Source organism: Podarcis gaigeae (assembly GCF_964106915.1).
Source record: "Podarcis gaigeae genome assembly, chromosome: 7".
Taxonomy (NCBI): domain Eukaryota; kingdom Metazoa; phylum Chordata; class Lepidosauria; order Squamata; family Lacertidae; genus Podarcis; species Podarcis gaigeae.
The window spans coordinates 719,318-738,088 of NC_139683.1; the positions used below are offsets into that span (position 1 = coordinate 719,318).

General features: G+C 51.2%; 2 protein-coding genes across 7 annotated transcripts in view; both read left to right on the top strand.

Moving 5' to 3' along the window:
- Window positions 1–7,043, top strand: part of WDR97 (WD repeat domain 97) — a 41,781-nt gene extending 34,738 nt beyond the window's left edge. For 4 of the 6 annotated variants that reach the window (XM_083748954.1, XM_083748951.1, XM_083748952.1 and 1 more), the window contains exons 26-32: window positions 192–254; window positions 452–523; window positions 1,189–1,275; window positions 2,066–2,134; window positions 2,923–3,086; window positions 4,334–4,395; window positions 6,635–7,043. In XM_083748954.1, coding sequence (XP_083605080.1) covers window positions 192–254; window positions 452–523; window positions 1,189–1,275; window positions 2,066–2,134; window positions 2,923–3,086; window positions 4,334–4,395; window positions 6,635–6,837 — 720 coding nt within the window. In that variant the 3' untranslated portion in view covers window positions 6,838–7,043. The remainder of the gene's footprint in view (window positions 1–191; window positions 255–451; window positions 524–1,188; window positions 1,276–2,065; window positions 2,135–2,922; window positions 3,087–4,333; window positions 4,396–6,634) is intronic. The other 2 variants (XM_083748955.1, XM_083748956.1) reach the window with 2 other exon arrangements.
- Window positions 7,044–13,584: 6,541 nt separating this feature from the next.
- The window catches only part of NUGGC (nuclear GTPase, germinal center associated), a 42,178-nt gene continuing 36,991 nt past the window's right edge, over window positions 13,585–18,771 (top strand). Inside the window, exons 1-4 of the mRNA XM_083749554.1 lie at window positions 13,585–13,755; window positions 15,477–15,664; window positions 17,934–18,043; window positions 18,446–18,517. Coding sequence (XP_083605680.1) covers window positions 13,655–13,755; window positions 15,477–15,664; window positions 17,934–18,043; window positions 18,446–18,517 — 471 coding nt within the window. The 5' untranslated portion in view covers window positions 13,585–13,654. The remainder of the gene's footprint in view (window positions 13,756–15,476; window positions 15,665–17,933; window positions 18,044–18,445; window positions 18,518–18,771) is intronic.

Below are 18,771 nucleotides of genomic sequence, written 5' to 3' on the forward strand. Positions count from 1 at the left end.
GATGCAGTTCATCTGGCCCTGGAGACTTGAATACATCTAAACTAGCCAAGTATTCTTGTACTATCTCCTTAGTTATTCTGGGCTGTGTTTCCTCTGCTGAATCATTTGCTCCAAATTCTTCAGGTCGGGCATTGTTTTCTTCATCGGAGAAGACTGAGGCAAAGACTCACATGTTGTCCTCCTTGTTCCAGCAGAAGAGACGCTCCACCATGGAGACGGAGAGCAAGATGTCCTCTCCGGAAAGCTACCAAGAGGTGAGGAGACTTACAGAGGAATCTTGTGAAGTCAGCCCAGGCTGGGTGCCTGGAGGGGCGGCCGCTCCTTCCAGGCAGCTCTTGCAGCTTCCATCAGCCACCTGTCCAAAGCCTCTGGGGGATGCCAGGTTGGCCAAAGGCTAACCCTCCAACCGCCCCTCAAAAGCCCCTTGGTACACCTTCTCTGTCTGACCCAGGAGTGGAGCGGCTCTAGCGTGGACCAGGAGAGGCGGCTGGAGGGGAAATATTCCCCCAAGAGCTACAAAGAGGTAAGGTCTGCCGAAGAATCCTGCAAAACCAGGCAGGGTGGCACCTGAGAGCGAGGGGCTGTCCCTGTGCCAGGTAAGGAGGGGCCTCTTCTTCCTCTGTCATTCTTGTGTTGCAGGGGGTTGGACTAGATGACCCCTGGGACCCTTCCGACTTTACATTTCTATGAATCACATTTCTTTTCCCTCCAGGGAAGGCCAGATCTGTTTAATTTTATTCTTGATTCTGGGTGGCTTGCAGGAGAGAGAGAGAGAGAAAGAGAGAGAGAATGCTCAGTCCAGTGGTGGGTGGTTCCCATGGAGACTGGTGGGGCAGAAGGCAGGGAGCCCCACAGCTTTGGCCCCCAGAGCCAATGACCAGCCCGTCCTCCCCTTCCCTGTTGAGTTCTCTACAGGGAACGCTGAGGCGAAGGAGCAGGAGGAATCTTGACAGCCAAGGCACCCCAGGAAAGAGGGCAGCTAGGCAGGTGGGGGTATTTTGGGGACAGTGCCCCCCTCGTCACCCTCCACCGAATCACAGAGCATATCGGACAAAAGACGAGAATCCAAATATCCTAAAAAGACAGGCTGGAACAATCCTTTCCCCTGGCCGCCCAGAACAGCCGATAGCTACCATACTGCAAGTATTGAACTGCAAAGTGAGGCTCTTGTTGACGTCTTCATTCCAGGTGGGAAAAGACCTGAGCAAGAAGGAGAGGGCAGAGAGGAGATCCCTTGCGAAGGAGAAGAGGGCGAGGAAGGAGGAGAGTCCACAGGTACGGGAAGACCCCCTTGAGCTCACCACCCAAAATGCCCCTTGTTGTCTAACGAAAGGTACCTGCTATAAACATTCCCTCTAAGAGTGAACTTGGATGGTTGAGTATCTGTCATTTAAAAAAAAAAAAAATTAAATAAAATATTGAGTTTTAGATAATATTATACATCTAAAACAAAACCATTTCAAACATTAAAGTACAAGGTTCTTTCAAAGCTTCAGACCTCCTCCTCTCCCTCCCGCGGCTTGTGCAGAGCTACCCGAAGCCCGGCTGCAACTGCTCAGTGCCCCAGACTTCGGATTAGAGGCAGCTCTCCACAAACCATGGGAGCCCGGCGGGAACTCCTGCGGGCTCCCAAGGCTTGCAGAGAGCTTCCTGAAGCCTGCATTCGCCCCATAGGATGCACACACATTTCCCCTTCATTTTTGAAGGGGGAAAAGTGCGTCCTATAGGGCGAAAAATATGGTATTTATTATTTCTACCCCGCCTATCTAGCTGGGTTTCCCCAGCCACTCTGGGCGGCTTCCAACAAGAGGTTAAAATTCCATTAAAACATCAGTCATTAAAAACTTCCCTAAACAGCCTTCATATGTCTTCTAAACGTCAGATAGTTGTTTATCTCCTTGACATCTGATGGGAGGGCGTTCCACAGGGCGGGCGCCACCACCGAGAAGGCCCTCTGCCTGGTTCCCTATAGCTGGAGATATCCTGCCATGTTTTTGCATGTTCTGCATGTGTCAGAAACATTTGCCCAATTGGACTCTGACTGGTGCGTTTTCCTCTGACTTAGGAGCCAGAGAGTGGTGGCGTCACGGAAGATGCAGAGCAGCCAGAGATGGAGGAGTCAGGAAGCCTGGAGGTGAGGCCACCGGTTCGGAAAGTATAATAGATTGGCAATCACTCATGCTAGAGTACTTTCAATTAGCAAAGCTGACTGGAAAAGCCAGAGGAGCCCCAAATCAAAAAATATTCAAAGAATGGAGAATATATTCAAAGAATATTCAAAGAATATATAAGATTATATTGTAACAATGACATCCTAGCAGAACTGAATGATCCTTGTATATAATAAACAAATGGAATAAATATACTAGATGAACATACAGGAAAACTTATAAAACAAACTGCAATAAAACTGACAATAGAAAAAGTACAACGAGAACGATTGGAAGTGTCTTTCAGAAGACTTTATTAAAAAAGACAGGATGTTATAACTAATATTCATTTCTCATTGTTAACTCTTTTTTGCTTTTTATTTTAATTTCTCTTTTTTCTATTATATTTTTCTGTTTAATTTTGATGTAACTGTCTGTAATACATATATAAGATGATATTTTAAATCTACAAAGAAGAATTAATAATAAAAAGGAGGTGAGGCCACCAGTTCAGAAAGCCCCTTCTTGGTGGAGTGGAAAGGGGAGATTCCCTTTGCCCCCAGACTCAGGTTCCCCCCACCTGCTTCCTCCTCCTCCCAAGCCGGGCTCCGGACACAGCAGCCCAGAGACTGGACACCTCAGGAGAGGAAGCCCAAGTGCCCCAGTGCTTCCTGTCCAGGCCCAGCTTTGCCCCACGCTAAACCCCCCGCTGCCCCCCAGGACGATGGAAGTGGCTGCGCCAGGGACTCTCAGGGCTGCTCTCCTCTTGCAGGCGGAGGAGGCTCAGTTTTGGATGCAGCCCGTCTGCCCCATCGACGCCATCCATTACTTCGTTGAAAAGCAGCTGGAGAAGGAGCTGGAGGAGATGAAGCAGCTGGTCTCTTCTTCGCTGATCTCGCCCAAGGACACCGTCATGGCCTTGCCTCCCATTAAGAAGTAAGAGGGGGCTGTCAGACAGGACACTTGAGGAAGCCCAGGCCAATGCATGGCTTTTCTGGGTGCCACTGTTGCTGCTGCCTCCCCCCCCCAAAAAAATATTGACCGCACAATGGCTACTCGCTAGATCTGCAACACTGAGAATTCGCACCCGGGCTCCACGAGGCAGATCAGTTCCCCCAAGCTTGGCAGAATGATTCTGTCTGTCGTCCCCACAGATTTCTGGGGGCAGTGAAGGGCTGGGGGTCCTGTGTGGCCCTCCAGAGGTTGCTGGACTCCAGCTTCCCCAACCAGCAGGGCTAAAAGTCAGGGATGGTGCTGGGAGTTGGAGCCCCAGAGCAAGACCCAAGGGGGGGGGGCACAGGCTTTCCGTGGCTGCGGTAGAGTATAGAAGGATCCAACAACTCCGGAACTTTGGGGGGGGGTGTTTCTCTCTCTACAACGCTGCCCCCAGTCTAGGCCAGTGTGATGGCCTGGGACTCGGACTCGGAACCAGAGGAGTCTCAGTCTGCACCGGATCCCCTGCCTCAGGCGGCAGCTGAACCTAGTCTGGGGCCTGATTCTGAAGAGCCCCAGTCTGCACAGGTTCCCCTGGAACAAGCACCAGCTGGGCCGAGTCAGGGGCCTGAGCCTGCCCTGGCTCCAGACGTGGGGATGACCTCCTTGCCTCCAGCTGGGCCATCGCTTACAGCTGCTCCACTACCAGTTGGGTCAGGGGAGGCTGAGGCGGCCCCTGGGTCTAGTCACCCACCAACGTCTCCCGAGCTGCAGAGACTGAGGTCTGAGAGAAGGAGAGACCTGAGTACTTGCAGGAGGAGTGCTCGCCTTTGGGCGAAACAGGGAGGTGAGTCGTCGGGGGATCAGGACCGGCCGTTACCCCGACAAAGATAAAAGGCTGTCGGACCCTGCCCCAGGTTGCAGGAGCAACATTGCTGTATGCCGGAACCTGCCTGTGATCCTGTGCCTGTTCTTGCCTGGTTTCCTGCCTCGTGTCCTGCCTTGGCCCTGTCGGACTGACTCCTCCCTTGGATTTGGGACGGGACCTGGACCGCGTTTCATGGGTCACCCCCGGGCCCAGCACAGCCAGGCTCACGGCTGCTTCTCCCATATATGGTGTCCCCCTAAAAGTGCAGGGGGTGAGCCCGGCCTCACCTGCGCATGCTCCCCGCACAATGGATCACAGGCTGGGGGGGGGCAAAGTGCCATTTCCTGCTGCTCTTGGTAAACCCGTGCCCTTGTTGTGACAGGAAGCGTGCCATCCTGCGGCTCGGAGAAACCAACGCCATGTTGAGGAAGAGAATACCCGAGCGTAAGTAGCTGCGGTGGCCGGGGGGGGGGGGTCTTCTCCCCACTGCCTGGCCCTGTGGCTTTTATCTGCTTGCTCCCAAACAGACGTGACTGGGCCTAGATGGCACTGGGGGCATATGCTCTGCCACCCCCCACCCAGACCCTGCCCATCCTTCCTCCTGCAGCAGGAGAAACTAACTAGTTCTTCAGTTTGACCCCAGATTGCTTTCTGTGACTACAATTGACATGTGGAAAGATTTATTTCAGTCTTTGCTTGTTAGGATGTTTATACTCTGCCTGTTTTATCTCTAAAACAATGCTGGCAAATCAAGGGCCAGGTTTAGCCCTCGGCAGAGAAGGAGATGAACAGACACGTCTTTGTATGTGCCAGCTGCTGGCACCATCTTGCCAGTTTGGGCGCTTGCACTTAGATGCCCAGGCTTGGCCTTTTTTAAAACAACTGGCTGCGATTCAGGGCCATCATCATCCCAGAGACAGCTCTGGAGACTTTTCTGTGGCAGATTAATCCGACAATCCCTCCTAGATGCCTAGCCTTGGGCACGAGGGTGTGTCCTGTGTATTCTGGGGTGTCACTGGCTGGAAAGCATTCGGGGGGGGGGGGCTGTTTCTACCCAGAAGGGATTTGCTGTGTGTCCCACTCACTGTGAGCGAGCCAATATTCCTGTCTGCACAAAGCAGGAAGGTGAAGCTTTTCATAGAATGGAGGTAAATAATGTGACTATTGTTGCACGCCACCCCAATCTCTGGGCGGCATGAAATTCCAGGTGTTCCAGGTACTTTCCCAGGGTTTGTTTCCTTTGGAATGCAGGGCAGCAGAGACCGCGGTGGCCTTGGGATCTCTTGCTTATGTGTACACCACCTGAGCCTGCGATGGAGGAGTTCACAGCATTAACACCCCAAGAGGCTCTGGCTTTTCCCATAGACACAACTGAATTCAGGCAGAGCTCTGACTCTCAGCTGCTCAACCTGCAGCCTGCCAGCTTCCAGCTTGAAAAAGCAACTTGCAACTCCGGCCTTTGTCTTTGAGGGAAGGGAGGGGGCCCACCCATTTGGTTTCTGGCACACAGCCACTTCCTTTGTTACCTTAATGGCCCACACGGAGAGGGCCATTACCTCACTAGGAAGCTAACCTGGCTATTCCAGGAATTGAAACTGTGCTGGATCCAGGCATTAGAAGGGGCCCAGCCCATAACACTATCATCACCCGCTAATCCAAGCAAGACCCAGGGATGCTGGTCCAGGATTTTGGATGAGGGGCTCCTCTCCATCTGGGGTGCTCCTAGGACCTTGGAGCAACGTTGGCCAGGAGTGCCTGAGCACAGCTGTGGTTTGCGCACCTGTCCTGCAGAAGGCAGAGCTGTCCAGAGTCACACCTGCCGTCATCATCACATCTAGGCTGGGTTGGCGCATCGTCCTGCTTCTGAACATCTCAGAACGCTGTGACCAGGCTCCTCTTGGGAGTTCAAGGCGTGGGTTATTTTATTCCGCTGTTCTTCTGTCTACATTAGCTGCTAGTTCATATCCAAGCACAATTCAAAGCGCTGGCTAGATTGACGTTAGAATTTTATGGCTACTCTGCTCCTTTATCTTCTTTGATCCACTTGAATTGTTTTTTTATTGGATGTACACAATTTCTTACATTTTTATGAGCTGCTTTGCAGGTCTTAGGGACGCGGGTGGCGCTGTGGGTTAAACCACAGAGCCTAGGACTTGCCGATCAGAAGGTTGGCAGATCGAATCAGCTCCTGTTGCTCGGTCCCTGCTCCTGCCCACCTAGCAGTTCGAAAGCACGTCAAAGTGCAAGTAGATAAATAGGTTCCACTCCGGCGGGAAGGTAAATAGCGTTTCCGTGCGCTGCTCTGGTTCGCCAGAAGCGGCTTAGTCCCGCTGGCCACATGACCTGGAAGCTGTACGCCAGCTCCCTCGGCCAGTAAAGCGAGATGAGCGCAGCAACCCCAGAGTCGGCCACGACTGGACCTAATGGTCAGGGGCCCCTTTACCTTTTCAGGTCTTTTTTTAAAAAAGCAGTTATATAAATATTTAAATAAAAAAGATGCCAGTGCATTGAGCTGTTGTTGAAAGCAGAAGTACAGTGGCTGGTTGAAAAACGGACAGCCGAGTTGTTTCCCAGCTGATCTCTGCTGGATTAGAGTCGGGGGCCAGGAAGGAAAGGGGAGTCCAGGGCTTCTCCCACGCCCAATGGCCTTCCTCTTCCTCTTTGTTGTCTCCCTCAAACCCAGGCTTCTACTGCCCGTACATCTTTCCGCGCTACCTCATGAAGGGGTTTGCGCCCTTTGTGAAACTTCCCTTGCCGAGAATCAACTTGGACCCCTTCCCACCCATTCTGGCGAGGCCGGCATCACCAAAGTCTTTCACCGCCATGCAGCAGTTGGTACGGAAGTATTTCATCCCCAAGTTTTCATACGCCGACAACTACCCTTGAGGGCTTCAGGAGACGCCTGAAGTTCCATCCGAGAGGTGAAATTCCTTCTGGCTGGCAATGGCTGGAGGGCTGGCCAGCGCCACGCCTCATGGTGCCCCAACCAGGCACATGGCAGCGATGGGAGGCCGCCCGCCTGCCCGCCACAGATGCATCCAGACAAAATGAAAAGTCAATAAAAGCAAACTTATGCCCAAGGTCACCCCAAACCTCTCTGTCTGGTCATGCTTTTTGTAGTTTCCTAATCATTTTCAAATTGCGACGGGCAGCTGCCACCCTGGGTGTTGCCCAGCTTAGGAATCATGCATGGTTCTGTTATCAGGAAGGATTGTTTGTTAAACGGCAGCACTCCTGGCGATCCAGGGAGGTGGCGTTTTCCAGCACACCTGAACATTTGCTTAATGCGCAGGACGCAGAAGGGTCTAGCTTCCCCCTGCGTAACTTGTGCAAGGCAGCGGTCCCAGAAAATTGTACTCAGCAGCAGCCCAGCAGGCTAAGCAAAGTCCACTGCCACCGACTGCCTCCGAAACAACTGCAAAACGTTGCCGGGATTCTCCACGGTGCCAGGCAGGTCAGAAACAAGCCGAGCCAAACGAGCCGATTCTGGCATTGCAGGGGGTTGGACTAGATGGCTCTGAGGATCCCTTCAAACTCTGCAAGGCTGACATGCTGGGGATATGAGCTGGTTTGAACCAGGGGCCTCCTGGGCGGGCTGCCTGCCTCCAAGTGGCCCTGCTGGAGAAGCTCCGCAGGGCAATGCCAGGGAAAGCTCTTCACGGGCAGAGCTCTCTTGGGAGAAGGGGCATCGGGAAGGGAATGTGGGTCGCAAGAAGGGGCAGCAGCACCATAGCTGTCAACCTGTCAGTGTTTGTAAAAAGAAGGGGGGGGGGGTTCTGACCTCCCTTTGTCGCCTCAGCCTGGTCCTCTGACCCTTGTTGGCATAAAAGAGTCCACGAGAAAAGTATCCTTGCAGAGTACTTTCTGCTTTTATTCTTAAAAGTCTTTGTGCAAAAGCGACTGACCAACTGCACACACATCAACACTAATAATAATAATTTTATTATTTATACCCCGCCCATCTGGCTGGGCTTCCCCAGCCACTCTGGGCGGCTTCCAAAAAAATATTAAAATACTGTAGTACATTACCAGCTTTCACTAACCAACCAACCAACCAACCCAACACCAAACTAACATTTTCCACTCTCTATCTACAACCCAGTGCAGGCCGCTGACTCATGCTGACCCAGCTTTTTTAAGCATTAAAGAAACAGCGGCCAATTTTCAGCCGTGACACAACCTTCCCTTTTGTTGTGGGAAACTCCCTTATTCCAGCGCCGTTTCCCGCTGCTTGCCCGGATTGTTAGCTATCCCATAGACTGTCCCCGGGACAGGGGAGGCGGCTGAGCCCTTCTTTTCCAATCTGAAAGTTGACAGCTATGAGCAGCACACGCGCACTATTTGCGGGGGGGGGGGCGGGTAATGGCCCCTTTTTATGCCCCAGGCGGAGCCTCCATTGAGGCTGCCTGCCTGTGTGTGCCAAACTGGGTCTCTGACTCGCTCTGTTCCCCTCGCCCTTCCGACGTGCCGAGAGCCAGGTCGCGTGTCGGGCTCAGCCGCCTCGGGGTCCGCTCCTGCCCCTCGGCCGAGCCCACCTCGCGGGGCTGCAGCCAGGAGGGAAGAGCCGCGCACGTGGGAGTGGGCGGACACGTGTTGGCGCCGCGGGTCAGCCCCTTCCGAGCCAGGAGCGCGGGAGAGTTGCGCGCAGGCGCAGGAGCGCGCCCGCCTCGGCTTTCGCTTTCGCTTCCCGCTCTGGTCGTGGCGCGCCGCGGGGGCGGGGCTTGGGCGCGGGCGAGAGCCAATGGGGGCGCGGGGGCGGGGCCGGGTCTGCTGGGCGCCAAAGCCAGAAGCGCGCTGAGCTGAGCGCGGAGACTCCGGAGGGCAGGTGAGACGGGGGGGGGGGGGGCCGGGGGCCGAGCTCCGCTTACCGGGCTGCGCGGCCGGAGGAGGAGGAGGAGGGTCGCCCTTGCGCCCATTTCACGGCTGAGCAACTGAGGCTGCCGGGCTGCCGGACTGGCCGGGGAGCGGGACTGGGCGGCCCGAGTCCTCGCCTGCAGGGGAGATAGAGGGGGAACCTAAATTATTTAACTGGGCATTTGGATTATTGGTATCCTAATTTGGCATGGTTACAGTGGGGCCATCATTGGCTTGCAGTTGAAAACGGATGAAAATTAATATTATTTTTAAAAAATGATATGGCAGGGTGCTATTTTCCAGGGCTCCTGGTCAGCGTGGTGTAGTGGTTAGAGCGGTGGACTCGTAGTCTGGGGAACTGGGTTCGCTTCCCCGCTCCTCCACCTGCAGCTGCTGGGCGACCTTGGGCCAGTCCCACTTCCTTGAAGTCTCTCAGCCCCCCTCACCTTGTGGGGAGGAAGGGAAAGGAGAATGTGAGCCGCTTGGAGACTCCTTGGGCCCAGACTTTTTCCCAAAGAGGGCCAGAGTTGATGAAGTGAACACGCTTGAGGGCCGACCAAAGTTGCTGAGCTTTCCTTAGGATAGAAGTTTTGAGCTTTCTTTAGGATTGAAACCCAGAGTTGTTGAGTTTTTTTAGGGCTGAAGTTGTTGAGCTTTTCTTATAATTTTACCCCAAAGTTGTTCAGCTATTTTTGGGATTGAGGTTTTTGAACTTTTTTTAGGATTCAAACCCAAAGTTGTTGAGTTTTACTTACAATTTTACCCCAAAAGTTGTTGAGTTTTGTTTTGTTTTTGAAGGATTTTACCCCAGGACGTAGTATACTCCCACGGGGGCTGGATTAAATCAACTGGTGGGTTGGATTCATAGCTGTCAACTTTTCCCTTTTTTTAAGGGAAATTCCCTTATTCTGAATAGGATTCCTCACAAGAAAAGGGAAAAGTTGACAGCTGTGGTTGGCTTTGGATATGCCTGTCTTAAGGGGAGTGAAAGGTGGGATATCCAGCCCAACCTCCTCCTCCTCCTCCTCCTCCTCCTCCTCTTCTTCTTCTTCTTCTTCTTCTTCTTCTTCTTCTTCTCCTTCTCCTCCTCCTCCTCCTCTTCCTCTTCCTCTTCCTCTTCCTCCCTCTGCTGCTTCTCCTTGCAGCTCTGCAGCTTTCCAAGTGAAGTTGCAGGTCTGGCCTTCTGAGCTCCCTGGCCTGCCTGAGGGGGGCAGAGAGGACAGGCTGGAAAGAGGGGTGCAGAACGTTCCACTTCCAGATATTCCAGAAAATATCCCTTGCCGCTGGTTTGGAAGCAGACCTTCCCTTTTGGATCTCTGCCCTCGCCTCCTCGTTTGCCAGAGGGGGTTGGCTGAGCCCCTTCTTGCGAGCACCAGGAGGGCAGGAGTGAAACCTCCCTGGGTCCTCTTTGGCAACCCTTTGCGGGCGGAAGGAACCCCATTTACTCAGAGGGAAGCAGAGGAAGAGGGAGGTTGCATCCTCACCAAGGAGAAGGACTAAGCTGCCCTCATCTAACCACAATATCCCAGAGCTGTGACTCTGCTTTCCGACTCCTGCAGGACTCTTCATCTGGTACCATAACAACAACAACAACAACAACAACAACAACAACAACAACAACAATTTATTATTTATACCCTGCCCATCTGGCTGGGCTTCCCCAGCCACTCTGGGCGGCTTCCAAAAAAAATATTAAAATACCGTAATACATCAAATATTAAAAGCTTCCCTAAACAGGGCTGCCTTCAGATGTCTTCCATTCCACCCTGTGGAAAACATTTTTCTGCTTATGAATTGGAATTGAATTGAAATTGAATTACTTTATTGTCACTTGTACAACTTGTATACAATGAGATTACACGAGCACCCCCCCTCAGCTCTCTTAGTCTTAATTCCCCTCGTTTACTGACGCACACCCACCAAAGTCAACTGCCCTGTTGTTATCTTTTCATTCAGCAGCCTAACAGCCCACAGACAGAAGCTGTTCTTTACCCTGTTGGTGCCACTAATCCTGCTTCTATATCTTCTGCCCGAGGGCAGCAGATCAAGAAAGTGCCGGCCAGGGTGTGAATCATCATTCATTATGCTGGTAAATTAGGAAATGTTCTCCTGTAACAGTTAATGTGATTAACGTTACACCGTTGAGTTGGATTTGTGGTGCTGAGTGATAGGCCAAGCTTTTTGTAATCTTCTGCAAAGAAATTTAGGATGGTTTGGAGGTCATCCTCTGAGCGTGCGCACACTTCGTTGTCATCAGCATACTGAAGCTCCATGACGGAAGTTACGGTAACCTTACTCTTTGCTTTCAGCCTGCTCAGATTGAAGAGCTTTCCATCTCTTCGGTATATGATTTCTACTCCGGTGGGGAGTTTCCCTTCGACAAAGTGTAGGATCATGGCAATGAAAATAATGAATAGAGTTGGGGCAATAACACAACCCTGTTTAACACCTGATCCCACTGTGAATGGTTCACTTTGAGAGCCATTGTTATCTGTGATTCTTGCTGTCATTTTATCATGGAGGAGCCAAATGATGTTCACAAATTTATCTGGGCAGCCAATTTTCAGAAGGACAGTCCACAAGGCATTTACAGTGTCGAAAGCCTTAGTCAGGTCGATAAACACCATATACAGGGATTGGTTTTGCTCTCTGCATTTTTCTTGAAGCAGTTGAGCGGTGAAAATCATGTCCACTGTCCCCTTAGAAGGCCGAAAACCATTTTGGGATTCAGGAAGGGTCACCTCGGATATTGTTACGAGACGGTTTGCTAAGATCCTTGCAAGAATTTTGCCGGTCGCAGCTAATAGAGAGATGCCTTGATAGTTTCCGCAATCAGTTCTGCCATCTTTTTAAAAGAGATTGATAATTTTGGCATCCCCTCATCCTGCTTTGCAGGGGGGTGAGCTAGATGACCCTGGAGGGTCCCTTCCAACACTATGCTTCTGTGAAGGAGGGGCAGACTCTCCTTTCCTCCTCCCTTGGCCCCTCAGGAGAGTGAAAAGCAGGCTAGTAAAACCTTGCATATTTCTTTTCTTTTTTAAAAATAGAATTAATTAACGTGCAAGAAATAAAAAGAATGCTGTTGAATAAAATAACTCCCTTTTCTTCTTGATACTTTCAGTGTTTGTCTTTATTCGAATTACAAGGTATGAATCATGGGTAGAAGCTTCAGCTCCAAGCACCAGTCAGCCCCTCCTGCATTTAATTATTTACTGTGACACATTACAAAAATGTTTTCTTTCAGCTTTATATAACCCAAATGAATGTTCCTCCCAATCTACTTCTTCCTACGCAGGCCAGGATTTTGCAGGCATCCTCTCCTGTGCCAGCCTCCCAGTTTCCTGGTTTTTTTTAAGTGTGTAGTATAACTGAACTATAATTTCCAGTAGCTGCCTGTTTGGGGTTTGACGATGTGCTTCTGGATCAATGCTGTCCTCTGTAGTTGAGAGTCCTTTTCCCACTCTGGTTGGTTTGCCAGCTATGAGCCCTTTTGGACAGAGATGACTCAGCCACTATTCTCCATGCTCAGGTCGCTTCCAGATTGGATTGCTGCAGGGCACTCTTTGTGGGGCTGCCCTTGGTGATGCGACTCAGAAACTTGAGCTGGTCCAAAAGGCCAACTTGCTAGCTTGGGTTTCCGTCAGATCTCGCATAACCCCTGTTTTAAAACAACTGCATTGCTTGACGGTGAGTTTGGGGTAGCCCAGTGCAAAAATCCTGAGAATCCATGTTGATCTGTTCTTTGTAACCACGTTTTTGCCCCATTGCGGCCCCACGCAACAGTGGATGTGTGATTTTTTGGGGGAAGGCTGTAGCTATGGACATGCTATGTGATCTGATGGTGAATTTGGGGTCACCCAATGCAAAAATCCTGAGGATCCATGGGCTTTTACCTCCCCCTTCCCAGGCAGCCTCCTTTATCACTAGCATCCATTATCTCCCTCCCGACCGCTTGCCGATCAGCTGCTTCCTTTCAACACTCCCTTCCCTCTTGTTTGCCTTAGTGTCTTTTCCTTAGCTGGAGCAGTTTTTTGCTACTCCTTTTCTTCAGGGAAGTTTTTAATATTTAACGTTGTACTGTTTTTAACACTTGATTGGGAGCCACCCAATTTATTATTATTATTATTATTATTATTATTATTATTATTATTATTCTAATTTCTCTCCTAATTGATTTAGTCTTCCTGTCTCCTCTCCTTGCAAGTTTGCTGTCTTTACCTCCCTCCCAGGCAGCCTCCTTTATCGCTAGCGTCCCTTATCTCCCTCCCGATCGCTTGCCAATCAGCGGCTTTGTTTCAACATCCCCTTCCCTCTTTCAAAAAAAGAGAACATGATCTGCTTTTCGCCCTGGGCCATTTGGCTCCAGGGACCACACATTCGCTCCATAAGACGCACAGACATTTCCCCTTACTTTTTAGGAGGAAAAAAGTGTGTCTTGTGGAGTGAAAAATACGGCACTCTTTAAGTAAAAGCACGAAGGGGGTGGGAATCACAGGCTTCTGCTCCCAGAGGACAAACTTTGCTTCTCTTCTCCAAGCAAGCAGCTGGCTGGGAAACAGGATTTGTAAAGATGGGCTTGGTCTGGTTATCCTCATGCCGTTATGCAAATCTGTGGTGCGTAGATCTCCATTCTCCGGGGAGTTAATGGTTGCTTCTCCTTTCAGGAGTGGGTGACGGACTCCATTTTTGCACGGAGGGCAAGAATTTGCCCTGCTTCCCCTTGCTCATTTCCCAGTTCCCTGTCTCCATGTCTGGGTCTTCTGCTTTCTGTTAACAGAAACCTTGGCTGCTTTTTCCACGCAGCTGCCCTCCTGCAAGTTGGTTGCTGAGCAAGCGGGACTCTGCTGAAATGCCAGCCCCTTGCCAGCCCTGCCCTGAGGGACGGAGACCCTGTCACCTGCGCAGGATCGGCCGCAGAGCTGCAGCCCCGGACCATGCTGACTTCATCCAGTAAGTAGCCTGGGTGGTCCCGGCTGAGGGCTGTGTCCATTGAAATAAAAAAATTAAGGTCATATGTATATAATAAATGTTCATAAATGTACCAAGCAAACAAGTACATAAATATATAAACCACATGTCTCAAGCAGCACAGGAAAACAGCTCTGGAACCATTTTGGCTCCCAGACTGACCAAATGTTTTCTCTGCAAGGTCAAAGGAAAATGGAAAAGCCTCCCCATTGTCTTTTCATTCACAAAGCCTGTCTTAAGAGCACATTTACGATATGAATAGGGTGTGAGCCTGTGACCTGGCTCAGGAACTAAGTATTTATCATTTCCAAAGACTGGCCAGGCTCCCCAGGGTATCCAATCAAGTGAGCATTAATAGGTAACCTGCCAGACAGGAGATAAACAATGCACCACCTTTTCTGTGATGTAGGTATGATGTATCTGGGTGATGGTCTTGGGTTACACCCCTTCTGTGATGTATGTATGGAGGGGTGGTCTTGAGGTCCAGGGCAGGGAATTTAAAATGTCTATTTAAGGGCAGGCACACCTGGGTTCTGGGTCCTCCTCCTCCTCCTGCGTGTGAGGGGAGCACCCTGTTGCAACAGATCAATAGAGATCAGGCTTACTAGCTGCTTTGCTTCTCAATATTCTCTGGTTGGCCTCTGTTATCTTCTCCGACTGATGGAGAACCTGAAAAGGACTCTTAAGAGGGCTCTTGTGTCCTCCATAAGGAAATAAGGGCAGATTTTCGTTTATCACACCATGGAGGGGCTTTCTCTGTGCCAGACACTGCTGGGGTTGCCTTGAGGACCTGATGCCTTGCGTCCGGCCTCTTTGCGCTCCTGCTTTGTTCACCTCCACGTTCCTCTCTGACATTTCCTTTGCTCAGGCTGCCAGGCTTTCTGGACCAGCGAGATTTCAGCATTTGAGGCAGTGCTGGGAGCACCAGGTGCAAAATGCATGCAGGGGGCGGCATGGCGTAATGCAAAAGCGAGGAGCTCAGCAATGGCTGCTTTCCCCCCTTCCCCCACAACTGCAGGCAACTTCATGCTGCTTGTGTGAAAGCGCCGACATCCTGCTGGTTCTTACTGTGGGGATCACACAGGAGGGCTGGGCGGTATATCAGTATTTCATCCCAAACTGGTTTGAAGTCCATAGCGTGGTATTGGTGTCATAATTTTGGACCTGGCAACATACCACAAATTGTGGTGTGTGTGTGTGTGTGTGTGTGTGTGTGTGTTTAGCAATAAACACAATTTGGGAAAAAGCATGAAGCCAGTCAATGCATCTACATAGCTTTATCTTTATTTCAGACATATTGATATATTGTGATGCTTAACTTGCGATATATCACAGTGTTGAAAACCAGATACCACCCAGTCCTATTGCACCTCGGGTTACAGATGCTTTGGGTTGTGTGATTTTGGGTTGCGTACCGTGCCAAACCCGGAAGTACCGGAACGGTTTACTTCCAGGTTTCAGCGCATGCGCCGAATCGCGACCCACACGTGTACAGACACAGAGCTACAGGTTGCGAACGTGTTTCCTGCATGGATCACGTTTGCAACCAGAGCATCCACTGTATTGATTTCCTCCCTATACACACACACACACACACACACCTCTGTTGCCGTCCAATAACAGGACACCCAGTACCAGAAAAATGTATACAGGCTGTCCACCCCCCGCCCACCCACCCCCTTTCTCTTTCTCTCCCCTGCAAGTTTTCCTAACACCGTCACGCTGGTTGGCCGAAGCGTGGCCGCCGTGGACGCCTTCCTGAGCTCTGCTGCCCAGAGGAGTCGCGAGTACATCTCCCGCATCCACGCCCGGGTGATCCACACGGCTGGCGCCTACAAGCTCGTGGATTCCAGCCTAACCGGGGTGTATATCAATGACGTCCGGATCAGCGGTGAGTGCTGTGGCCAGGACACATGGCCCCTTTATTAAATGATTTCTTCTTATTAAATTTGTATATCACATAAATTTGTATATTGGATGAAGATCCAAAGATCACCAGGTGGTGACTTTTCTAATGTTTCCCCTTGAGAACATGTTCCTTTAGTCGTGGAGGCATAACAAACTATCTAGGTTATCTCAACAAGCGTCATGTCTAGCAGAAATCAGAATTAGATATGGTTTGCCCACATCTGTGCCAGCCCAGAGTCACTCTGTGCTCCAGGTTCCCCAGTTGGAGGGGGGGGGTCTCCATCTTTGTTCAGAAGATGAGCAACTCTTCCTGCATCAGGCTCCCCACACAAGCGCACCGGGATCTGCACCATCCTCTCTCACTTCTCTGGAAACCCCCAAGGCAATAAATGGCCTTGTCAGGCAAGCAAGAACAGTCCCGATTCTTTAGGGAAAGAACAAAGAGGAGTGAAGTCATTTTCTGAAATACACGCAGCCTCTGTCACCTGGACAGGAGCCTTCTGCATGATGAAGCAAGCCCAAAGAGTTAAGCTCAGAGGAAGTCTGCCAGCAGCGAGAGGGAGGGCCAGGCAGGGCGCTGGTGCTGCCTGGATGTTAGGAAGTCTAGTTTGAGTCCCTGCACAGCTGCGGACCTCACAGGGTGGCCTCAGGCAAGAATTACAGTCATTCCTTGGATCCCAAACGCCTTGCGAGACAAACGTATTGGCTCCTGAACGCTGCAAACTCAGAAGTGATTGTTCCGGTCTGCGAACATTCATTGGAACCTGAACGTCCTGATTGGCTGCAGGAGCTTCCGGCAGCCAATTGGAAGCTGCGCCTTGGTTTCTGAACGTATTGGAAGTCGAATAGATTCCAAGGTACACCTGTATTGGAAATAGTTGCTCTGAGCACCTTTTGGGAAAGAAGGGAGGCCAACACGGAAACTGCTGTCGGGTTGCAGCAAATGGAGCAAAGGAACAGGGCAATGGTCCATCTAGTCACCCAGTGGCCAACCAGGTGCCCCCAAGGGGATCTTGCGAGCAGGATCCCAACCCAAGAGCAACTCTCCCCTCTTCTAGCAACTGGGATTCAGAAGCAGGACTTCCTGTGGCTGCAGAGCCATTCTGGCTCGTGGCCGTCGAGAGTCCTCTCTTCCCTGAAATCTCCAGCCCTGGGTGGCTCTTGATGTGGGCAGAGGTGGGCAACCTGTCTCTGCTTCCCCTGAAGGTCCAGAAAGGTAAAGGACCCCTGACCGTTAGGTCCAGTCATGGCCAACTCTGGGGTGGTGGCGCTCATCTCGCTTTATTGGCCAAAGGAGCCGGCGTACGGCTTCCGGGTCGTGTGGCCAGCATGACTAAGCCGCTTCTGGCGCACCAGAGCAGCGCATGGAAACACCGTTTACCTTCCTGCCGGAGCGGTACCTATTGATCTACTTGCACTTTGATGTGCTTTCGAACTGCTAAGTGGGCAGGAGCTGGGACCAAGCAACGGGAGCTCACCCTGGGGATTCGAACTGCCAACCTTTTGATCGGCAAGCCCAAGAGGCACAGTGGTTTAGACCACAGCTCCATCTGCGTCCCATACAAGGCCCATAAAAAAAGGTAAAGGTACCCCTGCCCGTACGGGCCAGTCGTGTCTGACTCTAGGGTTGTGCGCCCATCTCACTTAAGAGGCCGGGGGCCAGCGCTGTCCGAAGACACTTCCGGGTCACGTGGCCAGCGTGACGAAGCTGCTCTGGCGAGCCAGCACAAGCACAGCACACGGAAACGCCGTTTACCTTCCCGCTAGAAAGCGGTACCTATTTATCTACTTGCACTTTGAGGTGCTTTCAAACTGCTAGGTGGGCAGGAGCAGAGACCGCAGACGGGAGCTCACCCCGTCACAGGGATTCGAAAGGTCCATACAATGCAGTAAATACAATGCAGTAAATCAATGAAGCTATGCTCTTGCGGTTTTTCTCCTTGCAGCAGGAAGAGTTGGTCCTTTACGTTGTGAACCGCCATGAGATCCACAGATGAAAGGCAGTATACAAATTTAATAAAATGGTAAATAAATAAATAATCATTTTGCTTGGTGAGGCCTGCCTGGTGTTTCTCATTCTTATAATAATAAACTACCTCAAGGCAGCTCACAGGTAAAAGCAGTATTTTAAAAGAGAAAAAAACAGACATATTTCTGGTGTATTTGCTTTTGGATCAGAAGCATGGCCAAAGGAGATTTGCTGTTGTTTTTAAACCTTTAAACTGATTGTTTCAAATCTTATTTCTACGCAGAAAAAGTAGTGCTGCAAGAAGGCGATACGGTTACTTTTGGGCATCCGTGCTGGAGGAGCGTTAACCCCGGGAGTCGCGTCCGGCAGCCAAATTCTCCGTTTTATTACTTGGTAGGACTCTGCCTTCCTTTGCACATTTATCTGTCTGTCTGAGATAGAATCATACAATTGTAGAGTTGTGAGGGTCTCCAAAGGTCCTCTAGTCCAGCCCCCCTCGCAATGCACAAGTCCTGTGGCTCTCCTTGGTGTGGCCCCCGAGTCCCTTGGTGTGCTCACCCCTCTCCCTGCAGTTGGCCAGAGGGCAACCCCCCCCCCCCCGTGCACCCTCCCTCTGCCCTGCTCACACCTTCAATTATTTTATTGGTGGGGGCTATTCCTGCAAGCTCAAGGAGGGCATGGAAATAACAATGTTCAAAATTTGATTGGGGAGAGTCTGGACTGGCTGGGCTGACCCAGGCAGGCTCTTCTGATGTTAATTAATCCTCCTTCTCCCCACTTTGCTTCCCTTTTCAGTTTGAGCCGTGCAGCTGCAGTGTGGAGCGAGTGCAAGGCCTGTGTGGACAGAGGAGACCTTTCCCCCGAAGGGTAAAATGGAAAACCGCAGACATCTTGTTTTCTCCATGGGTGCAGCAGTGGGGTGGGTGGGTGTAAAGCAGCACTTGGGGGGCGGGGAGTCAATCCCAGTGACAACCCCCACAGGCGACCTGGTCAGGTGGTGGGGGCTACCTATCTCTCCATTGCCCCCCAGCCCCAGGGCGTCAGGGGAAGGCTTTTCCTTTATCTGTATGGCTTGATTTCGGATTGTGTGGGGCACAGAAGTGGGGTTTCTGGCCAGCCCT